Here is a 27,369-nt window from a genome sequence, read left to right as displayed (position 1 = left end):
TTTGTAAAGAAGCAGTTTATTAGAACAAAAGACCACAAAACATGAAGACTTAGCATGGAGGAAGTAAATGAAGTCAAATGTCCTTTGACCACTTATGGAATGCGTTTCATGAAAGTGTAAGATGTTTGATTATTCAGTCCTCACCACCATCTTCACTCTCAAAGAGAGTGTAAGGGGTCAGAAGATTGCTCTGAGTAGGCCTCAGGGTCAGACTGAAGTCGCAGTTTGTGGTGGGCGGACTTCATCCTCCTGTGTCTGCTGAGGTGAGACTTCTGGCTAAAGCCTTGTCCACACGTCTTGCACACATAAGGCTTCTTGCCCTGGTGTGTCATCTGATGTAAGATGAGGTGTGACTTCTGGGGAAAGCCTTGGCCACACTCTCTGAATAAACAGGGCTTCTCTTCCAAGTGTACCCATTTGTGTGTGATTAAAGCTGACTTATTGCTAAAGCCGAGTCCACACTGCCTGCACGTGTAAGGCTTTTCCCTCGAGTGTTTCCGCCTGTGCCGGATGAGACCTGCCTGGTGACTGAAACCTCGCCCACACTCCCTGCACACGTACGGCTTTTCCCCTGAGTGTGTCCTCTGGTGTGCAACGAGGTTTGACTTCTGGCTGAAGCCTCGCCCGCACTCCTCACACACCATGGGCTTTTCCCCTGAGTGTGTCCTCTGGTGTCTGATGAGATTTGACTGCTGGCTGAAGCCTCGCCCACAGTCCTTACACACAATGGGCTTATCCCCTGAGTGTATGTTCTGGTGTCTGTTGAGGTGTGACTTGAGACTGAAGCCTCGCCCACATACCCCACACACGTAAGGCTTCTCCCCAGTGTGTGTCCGCCTGTGTGAGATGAGGGTTGAATTCTGGCTGAAGCTGTGCCCACACACGCCACACACATAAGGCTTCTCCTTGGAGTGTGTCCTCTGGTGGTTGACAAGGGTGGTTCTCTGCCTGAAGCACCGCCCACACTCCTTGCAGGCATAAGGCTTCTCCCCGGAGTGTGTCCTCTGGTGTGAGATGAGGTTCGACCTGTCGCTGAAGCCCAGTCCACAGTCGCTGCACACGATGGTCTTCTCCTCCAAGTGCGTCCTCTGGTGTCTGACAACAGCTGACTTCTGGCTGAAGCCTTTCCCACATTCCTGGCACACGTAGGGCTTCTCCCCAGAGTGTGTCCGCTGGTGTATGATGAGGTTTGACTTCTGGCTGAAGCCTCGCCCGCACTCGCTGCACATGTAAGGCTTCTCGCCTGAGTGTGTCCTCTCGTGTATGATGAGTGTCGACTTCCGGTTAAAGCCTCGCCCACACTCCCTGCACACGATGGGCTTCTCCCCCGAGTGTGCCTTCTGGTGTCTGGCAAGGCTTTTCTTTAGGCTAAAGCCCTTCTCACACACCGCGCACACATACGGCTTCTCCCCTGAGTGTATCCTCTGGTGACTGAGCAGGTTTGTCATTTTGCTGAAGCCCAGTCCACACTCCCCACAGTTGACTGTGCCAAATCCTAAGACTTCTATCCTCTTCAACAGTCTGTCTGTTTCCTCGGGGTTCCCCGTCTGAGCTGGGCTGGCCGCTACCTCCACGCCTTGGATGCCACCCCCAGAGCTGACCGGCTGCTGCTGGGGTGGCAGCCTGGGGAACGCACCTGAAGTCCTTTTCTTTGTCCTTCCAAACAAAGGCTGGGTGCCTTCTCTCTCCTGACCTTCTGCGTTATCGTTCCAGGGACTTCCATCAGAGGCTTGCTGCTGCTGCTGCTGGTCCCCAGGGCACGGATCTCCTGGCCGGACAGGCTCTTCTGCACACCAGCACGTGAAGATCCAGGGAGGGGGACTACACAGCGTGTGCTGCATGCGGAACTGCTGACTGGAGAAGTCCGGAGGGCGGAAGGGACCGAGGTGGAGTTCTGGCTTTGGTTCTGCTGCAGAGAGAGGAGCGTGAGTCAGAACTGAGACCAGAGGCAGCCGGAGCAGTTCTGCCTCATCTGATGTTAAGACTTGATTCCCTGTTCTTCCAAATGCTTAGAACTTATGGGCTACCCAGCAAGACTTCCTTCACAGGACCTGCTACATTTACCTCCTAACGCCCAGCCACCACAGTGATAGAAACTGGGCCCAAATGGTATTCTATGACAGAGAGATCTAACCACAGGACCCTCGTGGAAGGGTCTTTGTCTCCCCTGTTTCCCTAGGAGAATGGGGTGGAAGGAGAGCAGTCATTCAGACTGGAGGACCCCTGGTGGAGGAGGCAGCATAGTCACGGTTAAAGAGATCACGAGTGAAAACACCTGAACTGGAGTGTCCCGCCTCACTAACAAATATTCATTAGAGGATTACTTTGTGCCAGAATTTCTACAAGGCAGTAGGCTTTCAGCAATAAACAACACAAACATAGTCTAGGCCCCCCAGTGACTGGTGCCCCTGACCAATTCAAGCCCTGTTAACTTCCGTAATTAATCTAAATAAAAATTTCCCCAGGGGGAGGAACCAAGATGGCAGAGTAGAAGGACGTGCTCTCACTCCCTCTTGCGAGAACACCAGAATCACAACTAGCTGCTGGACAATCATCGACAGGAAGACACTGGAACTCACCAAAAAAGATACCCCACATCCAAAGACAAAGGAGAAGCCACAATGAGACAGTAGGAGGGGTGCAATCACAGTAAAATCAAATCCCATAACTGGTGGGTGGGTGACTCACAGACTGGAGAACACTTATACCACAGAAGTCCACCCACTGGAGTGAAGGTTCTGAGCCCCACATCAGGCTTCCCAACCTGGGGGTCCGGCAATGGGAGGAGGAATTCCCAGAGAATCAGACTTTGAAGGCTAGTAGGAATTGATTGCAGGACTTCGACAGGACTGGGGGAAACAGAGACTCCACTCTTGGAGGACACACACAAAGTAGTGTGCGCATTGGGACCCAGGGGAAGGAGCAGTGACCCCAGGGGAGACTGAACCAGACCTACCTACTAGTGTTGGAGGGTCTCCTGCAGAGGCGGGGGGTGGCTGTGGCTCACCGTGGGGACAAGGACACTGGCAGCAGAAGTTCTGGGAAGTACTCCTTGGCGTGAGCCCTCCCAGAGTCTGCCATTAGCCCCAGCAAAGAGCCCAGGTAGGCTCCAGTGTTGGGTTGCCTCAGGCCAAACAACCAACAGGGAGGGAACCCAGCCCCACCCATCAGCAGTCAAGTGGATTAAAGTTTTACTGAGCTCTGCCCACCAGAGCAACAGACAACTCTACCCACCACCAGTCCCTCCCATCAAGCCTCTTAGACAGCCTCATCCACCAGAGGGCAGACAGCAGAAGCAAGAACTACAATCCTGCAGCCTGTGGGAAAAAAAAAAAACCACATTCACAGAAAGATAGACAAGACGAAAAGGCACAGGGCTATGTACCAGATGAAGGAACAAGATAAAACCCTAGAAAAACAACTAAATGAAGTGGAGATAGGAAACCTTCCAGAAAAAGAATTCAGAATAATGATAGTGAAGATGATCCAGGACCTCGGAAAAAGAATGGAGGCAAAGATCGAGAAGATGCAAGAAATGTTTAACAAAGACCTAGAAGAATTAAAGAACAAACAAACAGAGATGAACAATACAATGACTGAAATGAAAACTACACTAGAAGGAATCAATAGCAGAATAACTGAGGCAGAAGAATGGATAAGTGACCTGGGAGACAGAATGGTGGAATTCACTGCTGCAGAACAGAATAAAGAAAAAAGAATGAAAAGAAATGAAGACAGCCTAAGAGACCTCTGGGACAACATTAAACGCAACAACATTCGCATTATAGGGGTCCCAGAAGGAGAAGAGAGAGAGAAAGGACCCGAGAAAATATTTGAAGAGATTATAGTCGAAAACTTCCCTAACATGGGAAAGGAAATACCCACCCAAGTCCAGGAAGCGCAGCGAGTCCCATACAGGATAAACCCAAGGAGAAACACGCTGAGACACATAGTAATCAAATTGGCAAAAATTAAAGACAAAAATTATTGAAAGCAGCAAGGGAAAAATGAAAAATAACATACAAGGGAACTCCCATAAGGTTAACAGCTGATTTCTCAGCAGAAACTCTACAAGCCAGAAGGGAGTGGCATGATATACTTAAAGTGATGAAAGGGAAGAACCTACAACCAAGATTACTCTACCTGGCAAGGATCTCATTCAGATTCAATGGAGAAATCAATAGCTTTACAGACAAGCAAAAGCTAAGAGAATTCAGCACCACCAAACCAGCTCTACAACAAATGCTAAAGGAACTTCTCTAAGTGGAAAACACAAGAGAAGAAAAGGACCTACCAAAACAACTAAGAAAATGGTCACAGGAACATACATATCAATAATTACCTTAAACGTGAATGGATTAAATGCTCCAACCAAAAGAAAGACAAAGGCTTGCTGAATGGATACAAAAACAAGACCTATATATATGCTGTCCACAAGAGACCCACTTCAGACCTAGGGACACAAACAGACTGAAAGTGAGGGGATGGAAAAAGATATTCCATGCAAATGGAAATCAAAAGAAAGGTGGAATAGCTATACTCATTTCAGATAAAATAGACTTTAAAATAAAGAATGTTACAAGAGACAAGGAAGGACACTACATAATGATCAAGGGATCAATCCAAGAAGATATAACAATTATAAATATATATGCACCCAACATAGGAGCACCTCAATACATAAGGCAACTGCTAACAGCTATAAAAGAGGAAATCAATAGTAACACAATAATACTGGGGGACTTTAACACCTCACTTACACCAATGGACAGATCATCCAAAATGAAAACAAATAAGGAAACAGAAGCTTTAAATGACACAATAGACCAGATAGATTTAATTGATATTTATAGGACATTCCATCCAAAAACAGCAGATTACACTTTCTTCTCAAGTGTGCACGGAACATTCTCCAGGATAGATCACATCTTGGGTCACAAATCAAGCCTCAGTAAATTTAAGAAAACTGAAATCATATCAAGCATCTTTTCTGACCACAACGCTATGATATTAGAAATGAATTACAGGGAAAAAAACGTAAAAAACACAAACACATGGAGGCGAAACAATACGTTACTAAATAACCAAGAGATCACTCAAGAAATCAAAGAGGAAATCAAAAAATACCTAGAGACAAATGACAATGAAAACACGATGATCCAAAACCTATGGGATGCAGCAAAAGCAGTTCTAAGAGGGAAGTTTATAGCTATACAAGCCTACCTCAAGAAACAAGAAAAATCTCAAACAATCTAACCTTACACCTAAAGGAACTAGAGAAAGAAGAACAAACAAAACCCAAAGTTAGCAGAAGGAAAAAAATCATAAAGATCAGAGCAGAAATAAATGAAATAGAAACAAAGAAAACAATAGCAAAGATCAATAAAACTAAAAGCTGGTTCTTTGAGAAGATAAACAAAATTGATAAACCATTAGCCAGACCCATCAAGAAAAAGAGGGACAGGACTCAAATCAATAAAATTAGAAATGAAAAAGGAGAAGTTACAACAGACACCACAGAAATACAAAGCATCATAAGAGACTACTACAAGCAACTCTATGCCAATAAAATGGACAACCTAGAAGAAATGGACAAATTCTTAGAAAGGTATAACCTTCCAAGACTGAACCAGGAAGAAACAGAAAATATGAACAGACCAATCACAAGTAATGAAATTGAAACTGTGATTAAAAATCTTCCAACAAACGTCCAGGACCAATGGCTTCACAGGTGAATTCTATCAAACACTCAGAGAAGAGCTAACACCCACCCTTCTCAAACTCTTCCAAAAAATTGCAGAGGAAGGAACACTCCCAAACTCATTCCATGAGGCCACCGTCACCCTGATACCAAAACCAAAGATACTACAAAAAAAAAAAAAAAAATTACAGACCAATATCACTGATGAATATAGATGCAAAAATGCTCAACAAAATACTAGCAAACAGAATCCAACAACACTTTAAAAGGATCATACACCATGATCAAGTGGGATTTATCCCAGGAATGCAAGGATTCTTCAATATATGCAAATCAATCAATGTGATACACTATATTAACAAATTGAAGAAGAAAAACCATATGATCATCTCAATAGATGCAGAAAAAGCTTTTGACAAAATTCAACACCCATTTATGGTAAAAACTCTCCAGAAAGTGGGCATAGAGGGAACCTACCTCAACATAATAAAGGCCATATACAACAAACCCACAGCAAACATCATTCTCAATGGTGAAAAACTGAAAGCATTACCTCTAAGATCAGGAACAAGACAAGGATGTCCACTCTCACCACTATTATTCAACATAGTTTTGGAAGTCCTAACCACGGCAATCAGAGAAGAAAAAGAAATAAAAGGAATACAAATTGGAAAAGAAGAAGTAAAGCTGTCACTGTTTGCAGATGACATGATACTATACATAGAGAATCCTAAAAATGCCACCAGAAAACTACTAGAGCTAATCAATGAATTTGGTAAAGTTTCAGGATACAAAATTAATGCACAGAAATCTCTGGCATTCCTATACACTAATGATGAAAAATCTGAAAGAAAAATTATGGAAACACTCCCATTTACCACTGCAACAAAAAGAATAAAATACCTAGGAATAAACCTACCTAGGGAGACAAAAGACCTGTGTGCAGAAAACTATAAGACACTGTTGAAAGAAATTAAAGATGATACCAACAGATGGAGAGATATACCATGTTCTTGGATTGGAAGAATCAATATTGTGGAAATGACTACACTACCCAAAGCAATCTACAGATTCAATGCAATCCCTATCAAATTACCAATGGCATTTTTTACGGAACTAGAACAAATCATCTTAAAATCTGTATGGCGACACAAAAGACCCGAATAGCCAAAGCAGTCTTGAAGGAGAAAAAACAGAGCTGGAGGAATCAGACTTCCTGACTTCATACTATACTACAAAGCTACAGTAATGAAGACAATATGGAACTGGCACAAAAACAGAAACACAGATCAATGGAACAAGATAGAAAGCCCAGAGATAAACCCACGCACCTATGGTCAACTAATCTATGACAAAGGAGGCAAAGATATACAATGGAGAAAAGACAGTCTCTTCAATAAGTGGTGCTGGGAAAACTGGACAGCTACATGTAAAAGAATGAAATTAGAACACTCCCTAACACCATACACAAAAATAAACTCAAAATGGATTCAAGACCTAAATGTAAGACTGGACGCTATAAAACTCTTAGAGGGAAACATTGGAAGAACACTCTTTGACATAAATCACAGCAAGATCTTTTTTGATCCACCTCCTAGAGTAATGGAAATAAAAACAAAAATAAACAAATGGGGCTTCCCTGGTGGCGCAGTGGTTGAGAGTCTGCCTGCTAATGCAGGGGACACGGGTTCGAGCCCTGGTCTGGGAAGATCCCACATGCCACGGAGCAGCTGGGCCCGTGAGCCACAACTGCTGAGCCTGCGCGTCTGGAGCCTGTGCCCCGCAACGGGAGGGGCCGCGATAGTGAAAGGCCCGCGCACCGCGATGAAGAGCGGTCCCCGCACCGCGATGAAGAGTGGCCCCCACTTGCCGTAACCAGAGAAAGCCCTCGCACGAACCGAAGACCCAACACAGCCAAAAAAAATAAATAAATAAATAAATAAAGTAGCTATAAAAAAAATTAAAAAAAAAAAAAAGAAATTGAAGATGACACAAACAGCTGGAAAGATATACCATGTTTAAAAAAATAAAAAAATAAAAAATAAACAAATGGGACCTAATGAAACTTAAAAGCTTTTGCACAGCAAAGGAAACCATAAAGACCAAAAGACAACCCTCAGAATGGGAGAAAATATTTGCAAATGAAGCAACTGACAAAGGATTAATCTCCAAGATTTACAAGCAGCTCATGCAGCTCAGTAACAAAAAAACAAACAACCCAATCCAAAAATGGGCAGAAGACCTAAACAGACATTTCTCCAAAGAAGATATACAGATTGCCAACAGACACATGAAAGAATGCTCAACATCATTAATCATTAGAGAAATGCAAATCAAAACTACAATGAGGTATCATCTCACACCTGTCAGAATGGCCATCATCAAAAAATCTAGAAACAATAAATGCTGGAGAGGGTGTGGAGGAAAGGGAACACTCTTGCACTGTTGGTGGGAATGTAAATCGATACAGCCACTATGGAGAACAGTATGGAGGTTCCTTAAAAAACTAAAAATAGAACTACCATACGACCCAGCAATCCCACTACTGGGCATGTACCCTGAGAAAACCATAATTCAAAAAGAGTCGTGTACCAAAATGTTCATTGCAGCTCTATTTACAATAGCCAGGACATGGAAGCAACCTAAGTGTCCATCAACAGATGAATGGATAAAGAAGACGTGGCACATATATACAATGGAATATTACTCAGCCATAAAAGGAAACGAAATTGAGTTATTTGTAGTGAGGTGGATGGACCTAGAGTCTGTCATACAGAGTGAAGTAAGTCAGAAAGAGAAAAACAGATACCGTATGCTAACACATATATATGGAATCTAAGAAGAAAAAAAAAAAGTCATGAAGAACCTAGTGGCAAGACGGGAATAAAGACACAGACCTACTAAAGAATGGACTTGAGGATATGGGGAGGGGGAAGGGTAAGCTGTGACAAAGTGAGAGAGTGGCATGGACATATATACACTACCAAACGTAAAACAGATAGCTAGTGGGAAGCAACCACATAGCACAGGGAGATCAGCTCAGTGCTTTGTGACCATCTAGAGGGGTGGGAAAGGGAGGGTGAGTGGGAGGGAGGGAGACGCAAGAGGGAAGAGATATGGGAACATATGTATATGTATAACTGATTCACTTTGTTATAAAGCAGAAACTAACACACCATTGTAAAGCAATTATACTCCAATAAAGATGTTAAAAAATAAATAAATAAATAAATAAAAATGTATCCACTAAGTATCTGAGTTATTCTGCTAAAGAAGGTAAAGGAAAATTTGCTCTTCATTAATGAACAGTTAGGAAATATTATCATGAAAATGGAAAATTATAATAAAAGTAAATGGAAATGACAAAACTGAAAAAATACCATATCTAAAATGAACAATTCACTAGCCAGAACTTAGTAGCATATTGGAGATGACAGATCAACAGAAATCAATCTGAAGAACAGAGAGGGAAAAAAAAAAAAAAAAAAACAGGCTCAACAACCTGTGGGACAATGTAAAAAGGACTAATACACATGTAACTATAGTCCCCAAAAGGGGGAGAGAAGGGAACAGAAAAAAACCATGATAGAATAATGCCCCAAAATTGCCCAAATTTGGCTCTAGCCATAAATTTATAGATTCAAAAATCTCAGCAAGCCCTAAGCAGGGAAAATACAAAGAAAAGCATGTTTCTTCAGTTATGTCACAGTCAAAGAGATGAACACCAAACATATACAGAAAACTCTGAAAGTAGCCAGAGGTTTAAAAAGAAAAGTAACAAAAAAACCAAGGTAATAATTGTGTAAATGACAGCTGATTTCTCATCAGAAATAGTAGAGGCCAGAACAGGGGAACAGTATCTTTAACGTGGTGAAAAACTAAACCAATCTAGAATTCTATATCCAGTGAGAATATCCTTCGAGAATGAAGATGAAATACACATTCAGAAAAACAAAATTTAAATGAATACACTGCCACCTGTACTACAAGAAATGCTAGACAACGAAAATGCTATCAGGTAGAAACTCAAATCTTCAGGAAAATAATGAAGAGCACAGAAAATGGTAAATTATCTGGATGAGTATAAAAACATTTTTTCTTTTGATTAAAAAATAAATACATATGAGTGTTTAAAACATATTTTAACATTGTATTAGGGAGTTTAGAAAGTATAGAGGTGCAGTACAAATGACAACTATAGAATAAAACCAAGTGGGGAAAAGGGTTTAATTTGAAGTGTGCAATTGCACTGTTCTTACATTTTACATAAAGTGGTATCCAGAATAAGTAGAAAAGGAAAAGTGAAGGCTGTATATTGTAATCCCTTTGAGCAGGGGTCAGCAAACTTTTTCTTAAATGGCCAAATAGTAACTAGTTCAGGCTTTGAGGGCTAAGAGACAAAATTGAGGATTATATAGGTACTTATATAACCATTTAAAGTTTCATCCTCCTGGGTGAAATCCATTCTTAAAATTTTTTTAGAATTCCATTTCAATTTCCCAATTGGCTTTTTATAGCCTTCCTTCCTCCCACTGGGCTTGCCTTTTTTCTTTAGCTCACTCAGTTTTACTTCCACATTCTTGCTTGATCTTTTAAAAATATAGTAACAAGAGCAAGAAGCCTATGAATGTGGGAGAGAACTGAGTGAGGCAGAGAGGGCAAAAAAAAGCTCGAGTGCAGATGAAGGGCTGGAAGGTCACATGGCAGGCAGCACACAGGGTGACCCTGGGGCCAGCACAACAGCCTCCCTCCCCAGCACCTGAGTGAGGCCTTCTCGCCCCCAACCCCCTGAGCTGCCCAGTGTTCCCCACTTACCCGGGCCAGTGGCCGGTGGGCATTTTCTCTCTTCTCTCCAGGTTTCCTTCCCTTGCTCCAGCTGGGTGATGAGTTTTGGTTTAGAAAATGGAATCCCTGCTCATAGGAAAAGAAAACAAGATGGCTGTAGGTTACAGGCTCAAAAGCCAGTTCCTGAACTCAGAGCCACACTGGGTGGGGAATTTCAAAAGGTGGTGGGAAAGACCTGAGAGTGGGGAGCTCTCTGCAGGGGAGGGGAAACCAGGATGACAGCTCACTGACGCTACTCCAACCTGGGGAGAGAACAACTCCCTCATTTAAAAGAAGATAATAACTAGGAAGACATGTCATGCTTACCCAAGAGACTGGGAGAAAAGGCCTAGAAATGCAGATTATCGCATACACAACACACAGACACACACACACCTCTACACATTTCAATTCTACAAAATCAGACCTTCTCTGGGGAAAGACGGAACAGAGTGTCTCTGCTTTTGAGTCCAACCCAAAGGCAAAGTCAGAAAGCAAGATAGCTGCTTCAAGCACAGCCTAAAGTACCCAGCAGCTGGGATACGGGTCCTGAGAGATGCCAGGCTTACCCAGCGAGACCAGGTTGCTGTAGTTCTCCAGCATCACCTCCCGGTACAGGGACCTCTGATCAGGGCTCAGCAGCATCCACTCCTCCTGGGTGAAATCCACAGCCACATCTCTGAATGCCATGTGTGCCTGTAACACAGAATACAGCCCTGCTCACCCAGGAGCCAGCCTTGCCCAGGACTCAGGGTAAGGGGCAGGCAGAAGGCTGCCCGGGGGGAGGTTGGTGAGATATCTAGACTTTGTCTTTGACCCTGGTGCCCTGTGTTCCAAGACTTTTAACCCATGTCACCATCGGGGCAGTGGCACTTAACCTACACATTCGAGATACTGAATGGGCTGTCTTGGAGAATACCTACAAAAAAATGGAGTCTTTAACTTTCGGGAACATTAAATCTAGGCTGAGGGAAGAGCAAACAACATAAAAATTAAATAACAGTAAAGCAACAGACCTTAAGAATTTAAAAGACTAGTCTGAACAATGTTGTTATTTTTTTTAAGCTTTGGTTCTTTTATTTATTTATTTTTGGCCACATGGGGTCTTCGTTGCTGCACATGGGCTTTCTCTAGTTGCAGCAAGTGGGGGCTACTCTTTGCGGTGCGTGGGCTTCTCATTGGGTGGCTTCTCCTGTGGCAGAGCACAGGCTCTAGGCACACGGGCTTCAGTAGTTGTGGCTCGCGAGCTCTAGACCACAGGCTCAGTAGTTGTGGCGCACGGGCTGAGTTGCTCCACGGCATGTGGGATCTTCTCAGACCAGGGCTCAGGCCCACATCCCCTGCATTGGCAGGCAGATTCTTAACCACTGCGCCACCAGGGAAGCCCTGAACAATGGTTTTAATGTTGAAGCATCAGAATGAAGTTAGCACAATTCAACTATGGCAAAGACCAAATACAACTCTGTCCTTCCCTTCAATCCCATGGCACCTTTGGCCTTCCCTGGTCTGAGAGGCACAAGCAGCGAGTGGTAAAGAGCACGAACTTGAACCCTACTGCCTTGGTTTGGGGCCCACCCTGCCATCAACTAGCACCTCTGCTTTCTCACTTACGAAATGTGGGTAACAGTCCATTAAACTTCCCGTCCCACACTGTGGATGCTCAGCGTGGACGTTCTTGGCTACTCGGTCTACAAATTCATCTCTACGTGCCATTCTCATCCGCCTGCCCCATTTTACTATCTTTACCTCAACACTATTTCAAAATGGAGAGTGCACTGGAATACAGACATCAGGAAAGGTTTCATGAGAGGCCCAGGAACTTGGTCTTGAGGGAAGGGCAGGAATCAAGGGAAGAGGAAGGTGCCAGGTATTCCTGATGAGGCGTGTGGGGAGCAAAGCAGAGGACACTGTGGGCCAAGAAAGAGAGAGAGCCTGAATCATGGGAAGCAGAACCACTTGGGAGGAATAAAAGGCACCTAGTGGTAGAATACAGAATAGGTCGAGTGTAGTAGCAGCCTGTAGGTTTTAAATTTTTATTGTAAAATATACAGAAACATTTTACTACTTTTACCATTTTTAAGTGCGTATTTCAGTACATTAAGTATGTTGACACTGTTTTACAACCACCACCACTTTCCATCTCCAGAACTTGTTCATCATCCCATGCTGAAACTCTGTAACCATTAAGTCGTGACTCCCTCTTTCTCACAAACGCTGGTAACCAACCATCATTTTACTTTGTCTCCACGTATTCAATATTTGGCTAGTCTGTTTATCACAAATAAGTGGAATCATACAGTATTTGTCCTTTTGTGCTGGCTTATTTCATTTAGCATAATGACTTCAAGTGTCAGCCATGTACTCCAAAGAAGACATACAGATGGCCAAGAGGCACATGAAAAGATGCTCCACATCATTAATTATTAGAGAAGTGCAAATCAAAACTACAATGAGATATCACCTCACACTAGTAACCATCAAAAAGTCTACAAACAATAAATGCTGGAGAGGGTGTGGAGAAAAGGGAGCCTTCCCACAGTGTTGGTGGGAATGCAAATTGGTGCAGCCACTGTGGCAAACAGTATGGAGGTTCCTTAAAAAACGAAAGATAGAGCTACTATATGATCCAGCAATCCCACTCCTGGGCACATATCCAGAGAAAACCATGGTTTGAAAGGATACATGTACACCAGTGTCCACTGCAGCGCTGTTTACAATAGCCAAGACATGGAAGCAACCTAAATGTCCATCGACAGATGAATGGATAAAGAAGATGTGGTACATATATACAATGGAATATTACTCAGCCATAAAAAAGAATGAAATAATGCCATCTGCAGCAACGTGGATGGACCTGGAGTGACGTAAGTCAGACAGAGAAAGACAAATATCATATGATTTTGCTTATATGCAGAATCTAAAAAAAAAATGACACAAATGAACTTATTTACATAACAGAAACATACTCACAGACTTAGAAAACAAAGATGGTTACCAAAAGGGAAAGGTGGGGAGGAGGGATAAATTGGGAGTTTGAGATTGACATATACATACTACTATATTTAAAACAGATAACCAACAAGGACCTACTGTATAGCACAGGGACCTCTGCTCAATATTCTGTAACAACCTAAATGGGAAAAGGATTTGAAAAAGAATAGATACATGTAAATGTATAACTGAATCACTGTGCTGTACACCAGAAACACAACATTGTGAACTATACTACAATATAAAATAAAAATTAAAAAAAAAAGTTTCAGCCATGTAGAAGCATGTACTCAGAACTTCCTTTCTTTTTAAGGCTAAAAAATACTCTACTGTATGTATATACCATTCCTCCACTGATGGACATGGGGTTTGTATCCACCTTTTAGCTATTGTGAATAGTACTACCATACAAATTGCTTTCAGTTCTTTGGGGTATATAACCAGAAGCTGAATTGCTGAATCAAATGGTAATTCTATGTTCAGTTTCTTCAGGAACCACTGCACTGTTTTCCACAGGAGCCGCACCGTTTTATATCTCCACTAGCAATGTAAAAGGATTCTAGTATCCCTACATCCTTGACAACGCTTGCTGCTCTCTGAGTTTTTGGTAATAGCCATCATGTGAAATGTATAAAATGATCTCTCATTGTGGTATTTACATTTCCCTAACGATTAGTGACAGTAAGCATCTTTTTATGTGCTTATTTGCTATCTGTATATCTTCCTGGCAAAAACGTCTATTCAAGTCCTTTGACGGTTCTTGAATTGGGGTGTTTGGTTTTTGTTGTTGTTGTTTTCTGAGATCTTTACATATTCTGGATATTAATTACTTATCGGATATATGACTTGCAAATATACACTCTTTAACGCACAAAAGTTTTTAACCTTGATGAAGTCCCATTTATCTATTTTTTCTTTGTTGCCTGGGCTTTTGGTGTTATTACCCAACAAATCATAACTAAATCCAACTTCATGAAGCTTTTCCTCAATGTTTTCTTCTAAGAGTTTTACAGTTTTAGCTCTTACCTTTTTAGGTCTCTGATCCATTTTGAGTTAATTTTCATTCTCTTCCATGTGGGTATAAGTTTTCCCAGCAGCATCTATTGAATAGACTGTCCTTTCCACATGGAATGGTCTTGGTAGTGTTGTTGAAAATCACCTGATCATACATCTGTGATTAAGTTCTGAGCTCTCTGTTGCTGCTCTCAAGATTCTCTGTTGCCTTTGGCTTGATTATAATGTATCTTGGTGTGGGTCTCTTTTAAGAGGTTATCCTACTTAGAGTTCATTAAGCTTCTTGGTTCCTTTTCATGTTTTCTATCTCTTTATTGACATTTCCATTTTGTTTTTACATTGTTTTCTTGACCTCATTCATGTTTTCCATTAGCTCTGACAGCTGTCTTAAAGTCTTTTGTCTAGTAAGTCCACCATCTGGCCTCTACTGGGGGTCATTTCTATTGATTTATTTTTTAACCTCAGAATGGGCTATACTGTCCTGTTTCTCTGTATGCCTTGTGATTTTTTTTTGTTATTGAAAATGGGATATCTGAATCTTATACTATGGCAACTCTGGAACTCAGATTCCCCAGATTTGCTTGGTTTTTGTTTTTGTTGTTGTAGTGTGTCTCTGTGCCAGGGTTCAATCTGAGGTGTAAACTAAAGGTTTTTCTTGCACCTTTTCTGATCCTGTGCCTTTCCACGGGTAATATTTCCAGGGATGGTAACTTCCTAAACTGACCAAGTCATGGGTCAAACAGGCTGCAGGTAAGATAAGATACACTTCCAGGACTAGAGCTGGACTTTGCCAGGTGCCAACAAGGTGGTCAAGACAAGAGAAGGGATTGTGTCCATCCTGCGACAGCCAGTGTGGAAATGCAGCAAACACTCACCATTACCCTGGCTTCCCGGGACCCTGTGGCCATTTTTCCTGGTATCCCTAAAGGATGATATCTCAGAAGGCAGATCCGGGTAAGGAAAGCAGAAATTAGAGGGTGTCAGCTGGAAATGCTCTCCCAGTGAGCGAGTCAGGGTCTGCTCTCCAACCCCACAACTGGGGGAGGGGTGGCACGGTGGAAGTGTAACAGTCTGGTTTTTACCAAGGCCCTGGAAAAATGTTCAGAGTCAGGCCTTCAGTAGGTTTGGTCCCAAACTCTCCTGATTCCAACAAGCTAAATGTAGAAGGACGTTTTTCAGGCTATCTATTTGACTGTAGATGTTAACACATCATTATTAATTTGAGGGGTTGTGAAAATGGTATTACTGTGGTTGTTTTTTAAAAAAATATACATTGAAGTATTTATGGATGAAATGATCCATGGGATTGCTTTTAAAAACACTTCAGGAGGGCTTCCCTGGTGGCGCAATGGTTAAGAATCCACCTGCCAATTCCGGACACGGGTTTGAGCCGTGGTCCAGGAAGAACCCATGTGCCGTGGAGCAACTAAGCCCATAAGCCCTAGAGCCCGTGCTCTGCAACAGGAGAAGCCACTGCAGTGAGAAGCTCGCGCACCACGGCCGCAACAAGAGAAAGCCCGCGGGCAGCAATGAAGATCCAACGCAGCCAAAAATAAATAAATGTATTTACAAAAAAGAAAAAAAAAAAAAACACTTCAGGAAAAACTGGACAAACCACCCCCCTCCCAAGACTGCTACACAGTGCTTACTGTTAAAGCTGGAGTTTTATTATAGTTTCCTTGCTTTGAATATGTTTGAAATTTTTCCATTAATAAAAAATTATTAAAAAATTATTAAACACCAAAGGAACCCAAAAACCAAAAACCCAGAAGCAACAAATATGGCAAAATATAAACAAGTGTTAAATCAAGATGATGCACATAAGGATGTTCATTATGCTATTGCCTCCTTTATTTTTAAGATTTTTCTTTTAAAAAGTAAAAAGTATACACAGAAAAAACATTGCGTTGTGAACAAAACCAGTGAAACCTAAAGCAATAATGAAGGACAAAAACTGGCCATTAGAATGAATTATCAATTCATTTCCCCTTTGGTAACCATAAGTTTGTTTTTGAAATCTGTGAGTCTGTTTCTGTTTTGTAAATAAGTGTGGGAAACTAAGATACTGCAAACCACACAGCCAAAAAAAAAAAAGAAAGAAAGAAATGAAGACTAAATTATAAGACACCAAGGAAGAATAGAGTGAACTGAAAACATGATGGCCACTGAAAGCTAACAGGAGGAAATGAAAATGAAATAAAGAAGTAAAAAGAGTTAGAGAAAAAATGGTTGAAATGGAAAACAGGCAAACAAAGAATTTCATTTGTATAATTGCAGCTCCTGCAGAAGAAAACAAAGAAATAAACCAAAAAAGGGTTGGGGTGGCAGTGGGGGGAGGGAACAGAACTAATATTTAAAACTATAACCCAAGAAAACTTCAAAAATAGATGACTTGAATCACAGCAATATCTTTCTTGACCCACCTCCTAGGGTAATGAAAATGAAAACAAAAATAAACAAGTGGGATCTAATTAAACTTAAAAGCTTTTGCACAGCAAAGGAAACCATAAGCAAGACCAAAAGACAACCCTCAGAATGGGAGAAAATATTTGCAAATGAAGCGATCGCCAAGGGATTAATCTCCGAAATATACAAACAGCCCATGCAGCTCTATGTCAAAAAAACAACCCAATCAAAAAATGGGCAGAAGATCTAAATAGACATTTCTTCAAAGAAGACATACATATGGCCAAAAAGCACATGAAAAGATGCTCAACATCACTAATTACCAGAGAAATGCAAATCAAAACTACTATGAAGGATCACCTCACACTGGTCAGAATGGCCATCATCAAAAAATCTAGAAACAATAAATGCTGGAGAGGGTGTGGAGAAAAGGGAACCCTCTTGCACTGTTGGTGGGAATGTAAATTGGTATAACCACTATGGAGAACAGTATGGAAGTTCTGTAAAAAACTAAAAATAGAACTACCATATGATCCAGCAATCCCACTCCTGGGTATATATCCAGAGAAAATCATAATTAGAAAAGATACATGCACCCCAATGTTCACTGCAGCACTAGTTACAGTAGCCAGGATATGGAAGCAACTTAAATGTCTATCAACAGAGGAATGGATAAAAAAGATGTGGTACATATATACAATGGACTATTAGCCATAAAAATGAATGAAATAATGCCATTTGCAGCAACATGGATGGACCTAGAGATAATCATACTAAGTGAAGTAAGTCAGAAAGAGAAAGACAAATACCATGTGATATCACTCATATGTGGAATCTAATTTTTTTTTAAATTTATTTATTTTATTTATTTTTGACTGCGTTGAGTCTTCGTTGCTGTGAGCCGGCTTTCTCTAGTTGCGGCGAGTGGGGGTTACTCTTCCTGGCGGTGCGCGGGCTTCTCATTGCAGTGGCTTCTCTTGTTGTGGAGCACGGGCTCTAGGCACGCGGGCTTCAGTAGTTGTGGTGCCTGGGCTCAGTAGTTGTGGCTCATGGGCTCTAGAGCACAGGCTCATTAGTTGTGGCGCACAGGCTTAGTTGCTCCGTGGCATGTGCGATCTTCCCAGACCAGGGCTCGAACCCGTGTCCCCTGCACTGGCAGGCGGATTCTTAACCACTGCGCCACCAGGGAAGCCCCTGGAATCTAATTTTTAAAAATGATGTAAATGAACTTATTTACAAAACAGAAACAGACTCGCAGATTTCAAAAACAAACTTATGGTTACCAAAGGGGAAATGTGTGGGGGGGGGGGAGGGATAAATTAGGAGCTTGGGATTAACATACATACACTACAATATATAAAATATATAGATAGATATAGATAGATAACCAACAAGGACCTACTGTATAGCACAGGGAACTCTACTCAATACTCTGTAATAACCTATATGGGAAAAGAATCTAAAAAAGAATGAATATATGTATATGTATAACTGAATCACTTTGTTGTACATCTGAAACTAACACAACATTGTAAATCAACTGTACTCCAACAAAATTTTTTTTAAAAAATGACCTGAATCTAAATATGAAAGGGCTTACAGAGTACAAGGGAAAAATTGACTCACAACCAACAACTTCAAGGTATCTACTGGAAAAACTATCAGGCTTTGAAGAATAACAACAAAAATCCTAAGTGACTCTAGGCAAAAAATATACCAGACTTCCATCAGACTTTTCATAATCATCATTCAACCCTTGTGCACTGCTGGTGGGAATGTACAAATGGTGCAACCACTATGGAAAATAATATAGCAGTTCCTCAAAAAATTAAAAATAGAAATTATCCAAAAAAAAATAGAAATTATCATATGATCTACCAGTTCCACTTCTGGGTATTTCCCCAAAAGAATTGAAAGCAGGGACTTGAACAGATATTTGTATACTCGTGTGAGCAGCATTATTCACAATAGCTACAATGTGAAAGTAATCCAAGTGTCTGTCAATAGATGAATGGATAAACAAAATGTGGTATATACATACAATGAATATTATTCAGCCTCAAAAAAAATTCTGACACATGCTACAACATGGATGAACTTTAAAGATATTATGCTAAGTGAAACAAACCAGACACAAAAGGACAAATACTGTATGATTCCACTTATATGAGGTACCTAGAGTAATCCATAGAGACAGGAAGTGGAATGAAGGTTGAGAGGAGCTGGGGGGAAGGGGAAATAGAGAGTTATTGTTTAATGGGTACAGAGTTTCAGTTCTGCAGGTGGAGAGCACAGATGGTTGCACAACAATATGAATGTACTTAACGCTACTGAACCATACACTTAAAATGGTTAAGATGGTAAATCTTATGTTATATATATTTTACCACATTAAATGCATGGCAAAAACATACCATCATTCAAAGCAATAAGAAAATATTTCACCATGACAAAGTGGGATTTACCCAGAAATGTAAGACTGGTTTAATATTAGAAAATCCATTACTATAATACACCATATTAATGAACAGATCCAAGAAAAAAAATCATGATTGCATTTATACATGCTGAAATATTCTTTAACAAAACTCAACACTCATTCTTCCAACATCCAATTCAATGTAAGATTGATGAATCCATAAAACTTTTCATTTTTAATTTTAGACTTAAAAAGAAGTTGCAAAAATGTCAATTCCCATATAACTGTCACTTAGTTTTCTCTAATGTTAACATCTTGGAAAACCAAAATACAGTGATCAAAACCAGTAAATTAACATTGATATAATACTATTATCTAAACTACAACTCTTAACCACATTTCAACAGTTTTTCCACTAATGTCCTGTCCTTCTTCTGGTCCAGGAATCAACTGAGCTTCCAACATTGCATTTAGCTGTCATATATCTTTCATCTCCTCCAATCTGTGACAGTTCCTTCTTTCATGAAAGTGACATTTTTGAACAACATCCGTCAATTTTGGTTTATCTGATTTTTAAAAAATGATTAGAATGATATTAGTTCATTTTGGGCTAGAATTCCTCAGAAGTCATGTGTCTTTTTCAGTGCACCCTATCAAGGGGTTCGTGATATTGCATTATTGACGATGTTAACCTTGATCTTGATCACTTGATTAAGGCAGTGTCTGCTGGCTTTCTCCATTGCAAAGTCACTCTTTTTCCCTTTATAATTAATATGTCTTGGGAGAGATACTTTGAGATTATACAAATAACCTGTTTCTCTTCAATCTTCCATCCACTAATTTCAGCATAATTTTGTGGGACCTGTCTGCAACAATTATTACTGTGGTGTTGACCAAATGACAATGTTCTATTTCCCTCTTTCATTCTAAATTCATTAACTGGGGACTTCCCTGGTGGCACAGTGGATAGGACTCCATGCTCCCAATGCAGGGGGCCTGGGTTCGATATCTGGTCAGGGAACTAGATCCCACATGCATGCCGCAACTAAGACTTTGCATACTGCAACTAAGGAGCCTGCCTGCTGCAACTAAGACCCGGTGCAACCAAATAAAGAAATAAATAAATATGAAAAATAAATAAATACATTAATTGGAATTCTTCTGTGAGCAAGAGTTGTCCCTTCTTATTTATTTATTTAGTGTGGATTTATAGTTTATCCTATGGGTTATATTAGAATATTATCACTTTATTATATGTGGAATCTAAAACAATGGTACAAATGAACTTAAAAAACAGAAATGAGTCACAGATATAGAAAACAAACTTATGGTTACCGGGGGGAAAGGTTGGGGGGGAAAGGGATAAATTGGGAGATTGGGACTGACATATACACACTACTATATATAAAATAGATAGCTAATAAGAACCTACTATATAGCACAGGGAACTCTACTCAATACTCTGTAACGACCTATATGGGAATAGAATCTAAAAAACAGTGGATATATGTATATGTACAACTGATAACTTTGCTGTACAGCAGAAATGAACACAACATTGTAAGTCAACTATACTCCAATAAAAAAATAAAAGAGGATGAAGTGAGAGAGTAGCATTGACATATATACACTACCAAATGTAAAGTGGATGGCTAATGGAAAGCTGCTGCATAGCACAGGGAGATCAACTCAATGCTTTGTGACGACCTAGAGGGGTGGGATAGGGAGGGTGGGAGGCAGGCCCAAGAGGGAGGGGATATATGTATACATATAACTGATTCACTTTGTTGTACAGCAGAAACTAACACATCGTGAAGCAATTTTACTCCAATAAAGATGTGAAAAAATAAAAAAAAAAAGAATATTATCACTATTTTGCTGCTCAAATCATTTCAACTTCAAACATTGGGAGCTCCTTCAGACTGACCTCATTCCTGCTTTAACCAATAAATGTGGCACAAGTGACACTGTGTCAGTTACAGGCTTAAGTCTTTTTTTTTTTTTTTTAATATTTATTTATTTATTTTGGCTGTGCTGGGTCTTAGCTGCAGCATGTGGGATCTAGTTCCCTGACCAGGGATTGAACCCAGGCCCCCTGCATTGGGAGTGTGGAGTCTTACCCACTGGACCACCAGGGAAGTCCCACAGGCTTAAGTCTTAAGAAGGCTACACAGCTTATGCTCTCAGGAGGCCCGAGATGCCACTTTAAGAACTTCAACTCCCCTGCTGGAGGGACCACGCAGAAGCAGAGGCCCCAATACTCTGCGGAGAGAGAGTGCGGGGCCCAGGTGCCCCCAGCCTTCCAGCCAGTCCACTAAAGCACCAGATGTGTGACGGAACCGTCTTGGATGGTCCAACCCAAAAGAGTCCACAAGTGACTTCGGGGGAAAATTCAGCTGGATCTATAACTCCCACGGAGCAGAAGCACTGCCCAGCGGATTTAACCCAAGGAGCTGCGAGAGACGATAACATAGTGGCTCCTCTACGCCATGGTTTTGGGGAGCTTGTTGTGCAGCAATCAATAATGAAAGCCCTCGCAGACATGCTGTGCCTCTGCCTTCTTCAGCTCCGTTAATGACAGAAGCACCCTTCCCATCACCCACATGCTGACTCGGGCACCAGGTGTACTCCTCTTCCTGCCAAATCACACCAGTTACCAAGGTCTACTGAGTCCACCTCCAAGAACTCTCTATGCCTCCCACCCCCACCCCAGCTGGGGAAGGGACAGTCCCTCATGAGAGAGGCTCTGCAGACCATCTTCCAACATCCCCGCCAGCCTGATCTGTTCCTCCCAGAATTAGTTCCATCTACACATGGCTGGATTACTTATTAAAAATGTCCTAAGCTCTTAGTGTGCGACAGACACTATCTTAGACCCTGGGGATACAGAAGTGAACAAAGACAAAAACATCTGCCCTCACTGACATGCAAGTTTAGAGGAGGAAGATGGACATATTAAATTAACAAATAAAACACACACCAGATCAGAAAGTAATGAGTGAGATAAAGAAAATAAAGCAGGGAAGCAGAAAAGAAGTAACACAAAAGAGATGGGGTTTTGAGATTCTAAATAGTGGTTAGGAAGGCCTTGCTGATAAGATGATTGAATAAAAATCTGAAGGCTGTGAGGGAATGAGCCAAGTGAGTAACTCTGAAAAGAGCATCGCATGCAAGAGAACAGCCAGTGCAAAGGCCCTGAGGCAAGAGTCGGCCTGGCACAGTCAAGGCACAGAGACAGTTCACTGTGGCTGGTATGTGGTGACTGACACTGAGAGGGGGAGGTTTTGACTTTGATTGAGGTGAGAAGCCACTGGAGGTCTTTGAGCAAATGCATGACCTGCCTGCTGAACTGACTAACACAGCTGTACTGAGGGGGACAAGGAAGGAAGCAGAGCGATCACTCAAGGGCTAAGACCATGCAGGTGAGGTGGTGGCCTGGACCACGGCGGGAGCGGCGGAGGCTGCTTATTGGGGATGTGGAGTGTAAGAGCAAGAAAGGAGTCGTGGACGACTCCGAAGTTCTGAGCCTGAGGAAGCTGAAGGCGTTGCCATGTCTCTGCTCCCTTTTACAGCTGAACTCCCTGAAAGAACTGTCCATCCTCCACGGGGGCGGGGCATGTTTACGGGAGTTGATCAGAGTTTGTTGTTGGACACATCAGGTTTGGGTGCCCATGAGATACCCAAGTGGAAATGCCAAGTAGACAGGAGACTGGGATTTGGAGTTGAAGGCAGAGATCTTGGCTGAACCTCAGAGAGATGGCATCTCAGGCCTTGAGAGTGGACGGGGCCACCAAGGAGAGATGGAGCTGAAGCGGGGCCTTCCACAGGGGGGTCTGGGAGTAAAGAAGCCAGCCAAGGAGACAGAGGAGGAGCAGCCTATGAGGTAGGAGGAAAACCTGGAAAGCAGGGACAGCAACATGAAAGGAGATCCTAAGACGAATGCAACTACGTAAAATGTTGCTGAGCGTGGACTGGTATTTAGCCACAGGAAGCTCAGTGGTAACTTAGACAAAGAATATTTTTTAGTGGGTAAAGCTGAAAAGCCTTACTGGAATATTTAAAAGGCAATGGAAGGATATTAATGGAGACAGCAAGAAAAGAGAATTCTTTCAAGGAGTTTAGCTCTGAAGGGGAGGAAAGCTGCAGGGCAAGAGCTGGAGGGAAACTGTGGTCCCTGCTCTGCTCAAGACCCTTTACTGGGTCCCTCCTGCACCCACATCAAGTCCACACTAACTTGCTATTTAGGGCTCACTCCACTAATGCCCACAGTGCACTTTCCAATCAGACTCCCCATGTGAACTTCCATCCTTCCAGCAAGGATGACAATCATGTCTTCACCATGCATCACTCACTTAGTCTAACCCAGTGCCAGGAACTGTATCAGTGGCTCAAGAAGCACAAGATGAGGCACCGACCGTCAAAGAACCACCTCCCAGTCCAATGGGACAGCTGGACAGTCATGACACAGCCTGAGCCCTGGGGTCCTGATGTGTCAAGCATCCCACCGCGAACGGGAGCCCGGGAATACTGCCGGGAACGTGCAGGGTGCTCCGCCAGGGGAGCGCGTCCCAGCTCATCACAGGAGTTGATACTCAAGCAGAGAGGTACGGAGAAGCAAAAGCAGACAATGATAAGTTTCCATGCAGCTGTAAAGCAGGGTCTGACGAGCGTGGGGAATAGGGGAGGACACTGAAAGGGTGACTTGGAGAACAAGTTGGAAGCATTATAATAATTCTAACAAACAATTACTGAGTATTTATGTACTAGGCGCTCTAACCGCATGGCTAGGGTTATCACACCCAACATCCCTGTCAGGTGGACACCATTCTGAGCCCCATTTGGCAGATGAGGAACAGAAGCCTCAGAGAGGTAACGTAACATGCTCAGGGCCACACAGCTAGATATGGTGAAACTGAGATTTGAATCTGGGCAGTCTGACTTTGGAGTGGGGACAGAAGCAAACGATTAGAAAGGTCTTTTTCTAGCAGGTTGAATGGCAAGATCAGTATTTATACCTCAGGTGCCCAACACAAGAGGCAGCGGTGGGGGGAGGGGGGCAGAGGGAGAAAAAGGTGCAGAAGAGACAGGAGCAAGGGCGCTGCAGGAGTGGAGACGGGGAAGGAGAAGGGGATCCAGGGCACAGCACAGGGGAGAGAACACGGCAGCCACCGAACAGGAGGTAAGTCTGGAAAGAACAAAGAGGCCCAGCTTGTACCAAGGGCAGAAGTTGCAGATGTTAACCAGATCTGCAAGGTTAGAAGAAATGCGGGGAGAGGGGCAGAGACAGGGAAAACCACCACACCGAATTCCACATACATCTCCCTCTCCTGTCTCTGACCAGAGCTGTTCTGACTGAAAGAAACTTTAAAACAACTGGAGAAGGAACCATTAATTTTGTTGGGTGTAATGACGAAATTGTGGTTATATTACAACGAGAAGTCCTTATGTGTAAGCTGCCTCCTGAGGTATCTGTGTGTGAAATGACAGGCCTGGGACAAAAAGGCAGTGAGGGGAGCTGGATGGAACGAGACCAGAAGGCCGAGGTCTTCACGGCGGACAAGCCCCGGGAGTGAGCAGGTCTGAACAAATGCTGAGATGGAGCGCTGGCGCAAGGATGGAGGGGTAGTGAAGGAGGACGCGGGGTCTGAAGAACAGTCCCTGTGAAAATGGCCACCCTTACAACAGGCCTTGCTTCCTGGGGAAACCAGCTGGGGCCCTGATCCCAGGATGCGGCATCACAAGGCACAAGATGTCAAAGTTGAGCGAAGGAAGCCCACCCATGGTTCAGCAGGCAAAAGGCAAGCGGTCCCCACCTGAGGCTGGGCTGTCAGGAGCCCAGGAGTCCTCCCCTGGCCCGCCAGGCAGTCCTCTCTGGGCAGGCAGGAGCCACAAGGGGCAGAATGAGAACCGAAAGGTTCAGGAGAGTCGCTGGAAACTCTCAAGCTCCAGCAGGGTAGGGTTTCCTCCTCCTTAAAGGCACCAGGAAGGGACCTGCCACAGAAGAAAAGACTGCGGGCAGCTTGCTGGGAACAGAGCCGGGATGTAGGCTGGAACACCGGGCCTTAGCTGATCCTCTCTCACCGCTGATCTTTACTAGGGAAGTTCACACTCACTGGGCACTTAGTATATACCGGAGACTGTTCCAGGCGCTGGATGAGTTTTATCTCATTCTAGCCTCACAACCCAGTGAAGTAAGATTTATTATTTTCATTTTACAGATGAGATAACCGAGGCACAGTGAGGTCAATCTCTTACCTAAGGTGACACAGTTATAAGGTGACAGAGTCTGGATTAAATCTGGCTGTGGAGGCCAGGCTCTTAAGCAGGGCAGTGACAGCGAACCTCTGTGGGTTGTAAGGATTCTCAGCGTATCATTTTGAGATGAATCAAGATTGTTCACGAGGTGATAAGGGTTAAATCTGGGTGATGGGTCTACGGAGTTCTATTTATTTCCGTTTAAAATTTCTCCGTAATAAAAATTTAAAATGGAACTAAGATCCCAAAGCCGCGCCACAACAGAGATGTGTAAATCCTCGATTCCCGTGATCAATGATGGTTTCCAGGTTTACCTCTGAAAAATTTGCTCGGTGGGCCCCAGACGACCTCTTCCTCCAAGTCCCAAACCCAGGGGCGACCAGCCAAACTGAGACACCCCCACACACCCCGCAAGATCGCGCCAAAATGGCCACTCCACACCCAGCCCATCCCGGGCGCGTTGGCCTACGCCGGCCGCCCATCCGCGGGAGGCCTCAGCAAAGCCGACGGGTAGCCGGGCCCGAAAGAAAGCTACCAGCTCCCACCCACCAGAACTCGAGACACCTGGCACCGGGGCCTGCTGGCACCTGGCACCCCCTCGGAAACATAAGGCCCCCAAAACCTACTTACTCAAACCCCTAAACCCGGGGACTCGTGGCATAAGCGACCCTCTCTCCCAATACCGCTATTTCGGCCAAGGCCGAACCTAGGACGAGGCCGGAGCCCAGCAGCCGCCACCACTGGGCATCGCGGCTGGGCTTCACCCACGTCCCTCGGAGATGCGCGCCCACATCCCAAAATGTGACACCCGGCAGGGCACGGCCTGAGCCACGACAGCGCGTCCCAGCCGCCCGAACCTCCTCTCCCCGCCACCCGAGCCGTCTCCAGCCCCAGCCCGCAGGCCAGTCTTTCAGGACTTACCTTTCCGCGCGGGAAGGGCACGGCTGCAGCGAGGGCCCGTGGGAGCCACACTCACCAGCGCCACCAAAGAACAAGGGGTCACTCGAACCACCAGCTCGGGGGCCACTCCAGCAGGACGCCAGGACTACACTACCCAGAATCTTCGGGTGGCGCCGGGACCACACCTCCCAGCATGCTCGGCGCCATCAAGCGCGCCGCGCGCCAGCCGCCCCCACTGGCCTCTGAGGGAGCCGTTTCTGGGTGACATGCTCCGGCCACCGGAGAATGGCCACTGTGGCGCCCGGATTCCCCCTGTTTTTTTTTCTTCAAGCCACGTGGATAAGGCATGTAGCGAAAGCATGTAGCTTCTCTCCGTGCAGTGACCCCTTTCTCTAACGCCTCCGCCTCAAAGACTACCCTCCCCAGTGACCCCTGCAGTGACTTCCGCATCCGGTGCCGAGCCCGCCCCTCGGTTGGCGGAAGTGACGTGTCAGGGGAGCTTCCGTTTGGCTCCTGGGGTGGGCGCCGATGGGTGGCCTTGGGGCGTGCGGTCTCCCCTGCTCCAGTTGCGGGGCTGCGAGGCTGTGTCCGCGCTCCTTGAGCGCTGCGCAGGCGTGGTGTCCACCAGTTCACATAACCCTTGAACTCAAACCCGTGTGGGTGGGGGGTACTGAGACTGGGAGAGACAAGGCATCTTACCGGGATCTCACGGCCGAAGGAGGCAGACGCGGGTTCCAGCCCATGTCCGCAACCGAAACATCCGTCTGTGCGCCCTGAGGTCTTGTCCCTGTGTGGAGTCCACAGATTTATGGGCAGCCTCTCATCCATCTACTGGGGTGACAGGAGCCTCACTGATAGA

At 43.8% G+C, this 27,369-nt stretch overlaps 1 protein-coding gene across 5 annotated transcripts; it reads right to left on the bottom strand.

Annotated features, from left to right (window-relative positions):
* On the bottom strand, positions 1-26,931 carry ZNF133 (zinc finger protein 133). 5 transcript variants are annotated; one of them, XM_028168958.2, is made up of 5 exons: positions 26,532-26,931; positions 12,272-12,432; positions 11,095-11,221; positions 10,517-10,612; positions 1-1,909 (listed from the first exon to the last, which is right to left on the bottom strand). In XM_028168958.2, exons 3-5 carry the CDS (start codon positions 11,213-11,215, stop codon positions 159-161), a joined length of 1,968 nt encoding a protein of 655 aa, XP_028024759.2. In that variant the 5' UTR covers positions 11,216-11,221; positions 12,272-12,432; positions 26,532-26,931; the 3' UTR covers positions 1-158. The 5 variants fall into 5 exon arrangements, with proteins under 5 accessions (XP_028024759.2, XP_007198494.3, XP_057386114.1 ...); XM_007198432.3 differs by lacking the exon at positions 12,272-12,432 and adding an exon at positions 25,169-25,346 and having other exon boundaries at positions 26,532-26,696; XM_057530131.1 differs by lacking the exon at positions 26,532-26,931 and adding an exon at positions 25,169-25,263.
* Positions 26,932-27,369: the final 438 nt, after the last annotated feature.

This window comes from Balaenoptera acutorostrata, chromosome 15 (genome assembly GCF_949987535.1).
Source record: "Balaenoptera acutorostrata chromosome 15, mBalAcu1.1, whole genome shotgun sequence".
Classification (NCBI taxonomy): Eukaryota; Metazoa; Chordata; class Mammalia; order Artiodactyla; family Balaenopteridae; genus Balaenoptera; species Balaenoptera acutorostrata.
The sequence above is the reverse complement of the archived record's forward strand: the minus strand, read 5'-3'. Positions and strand labels throughout refer to the sequence as shown.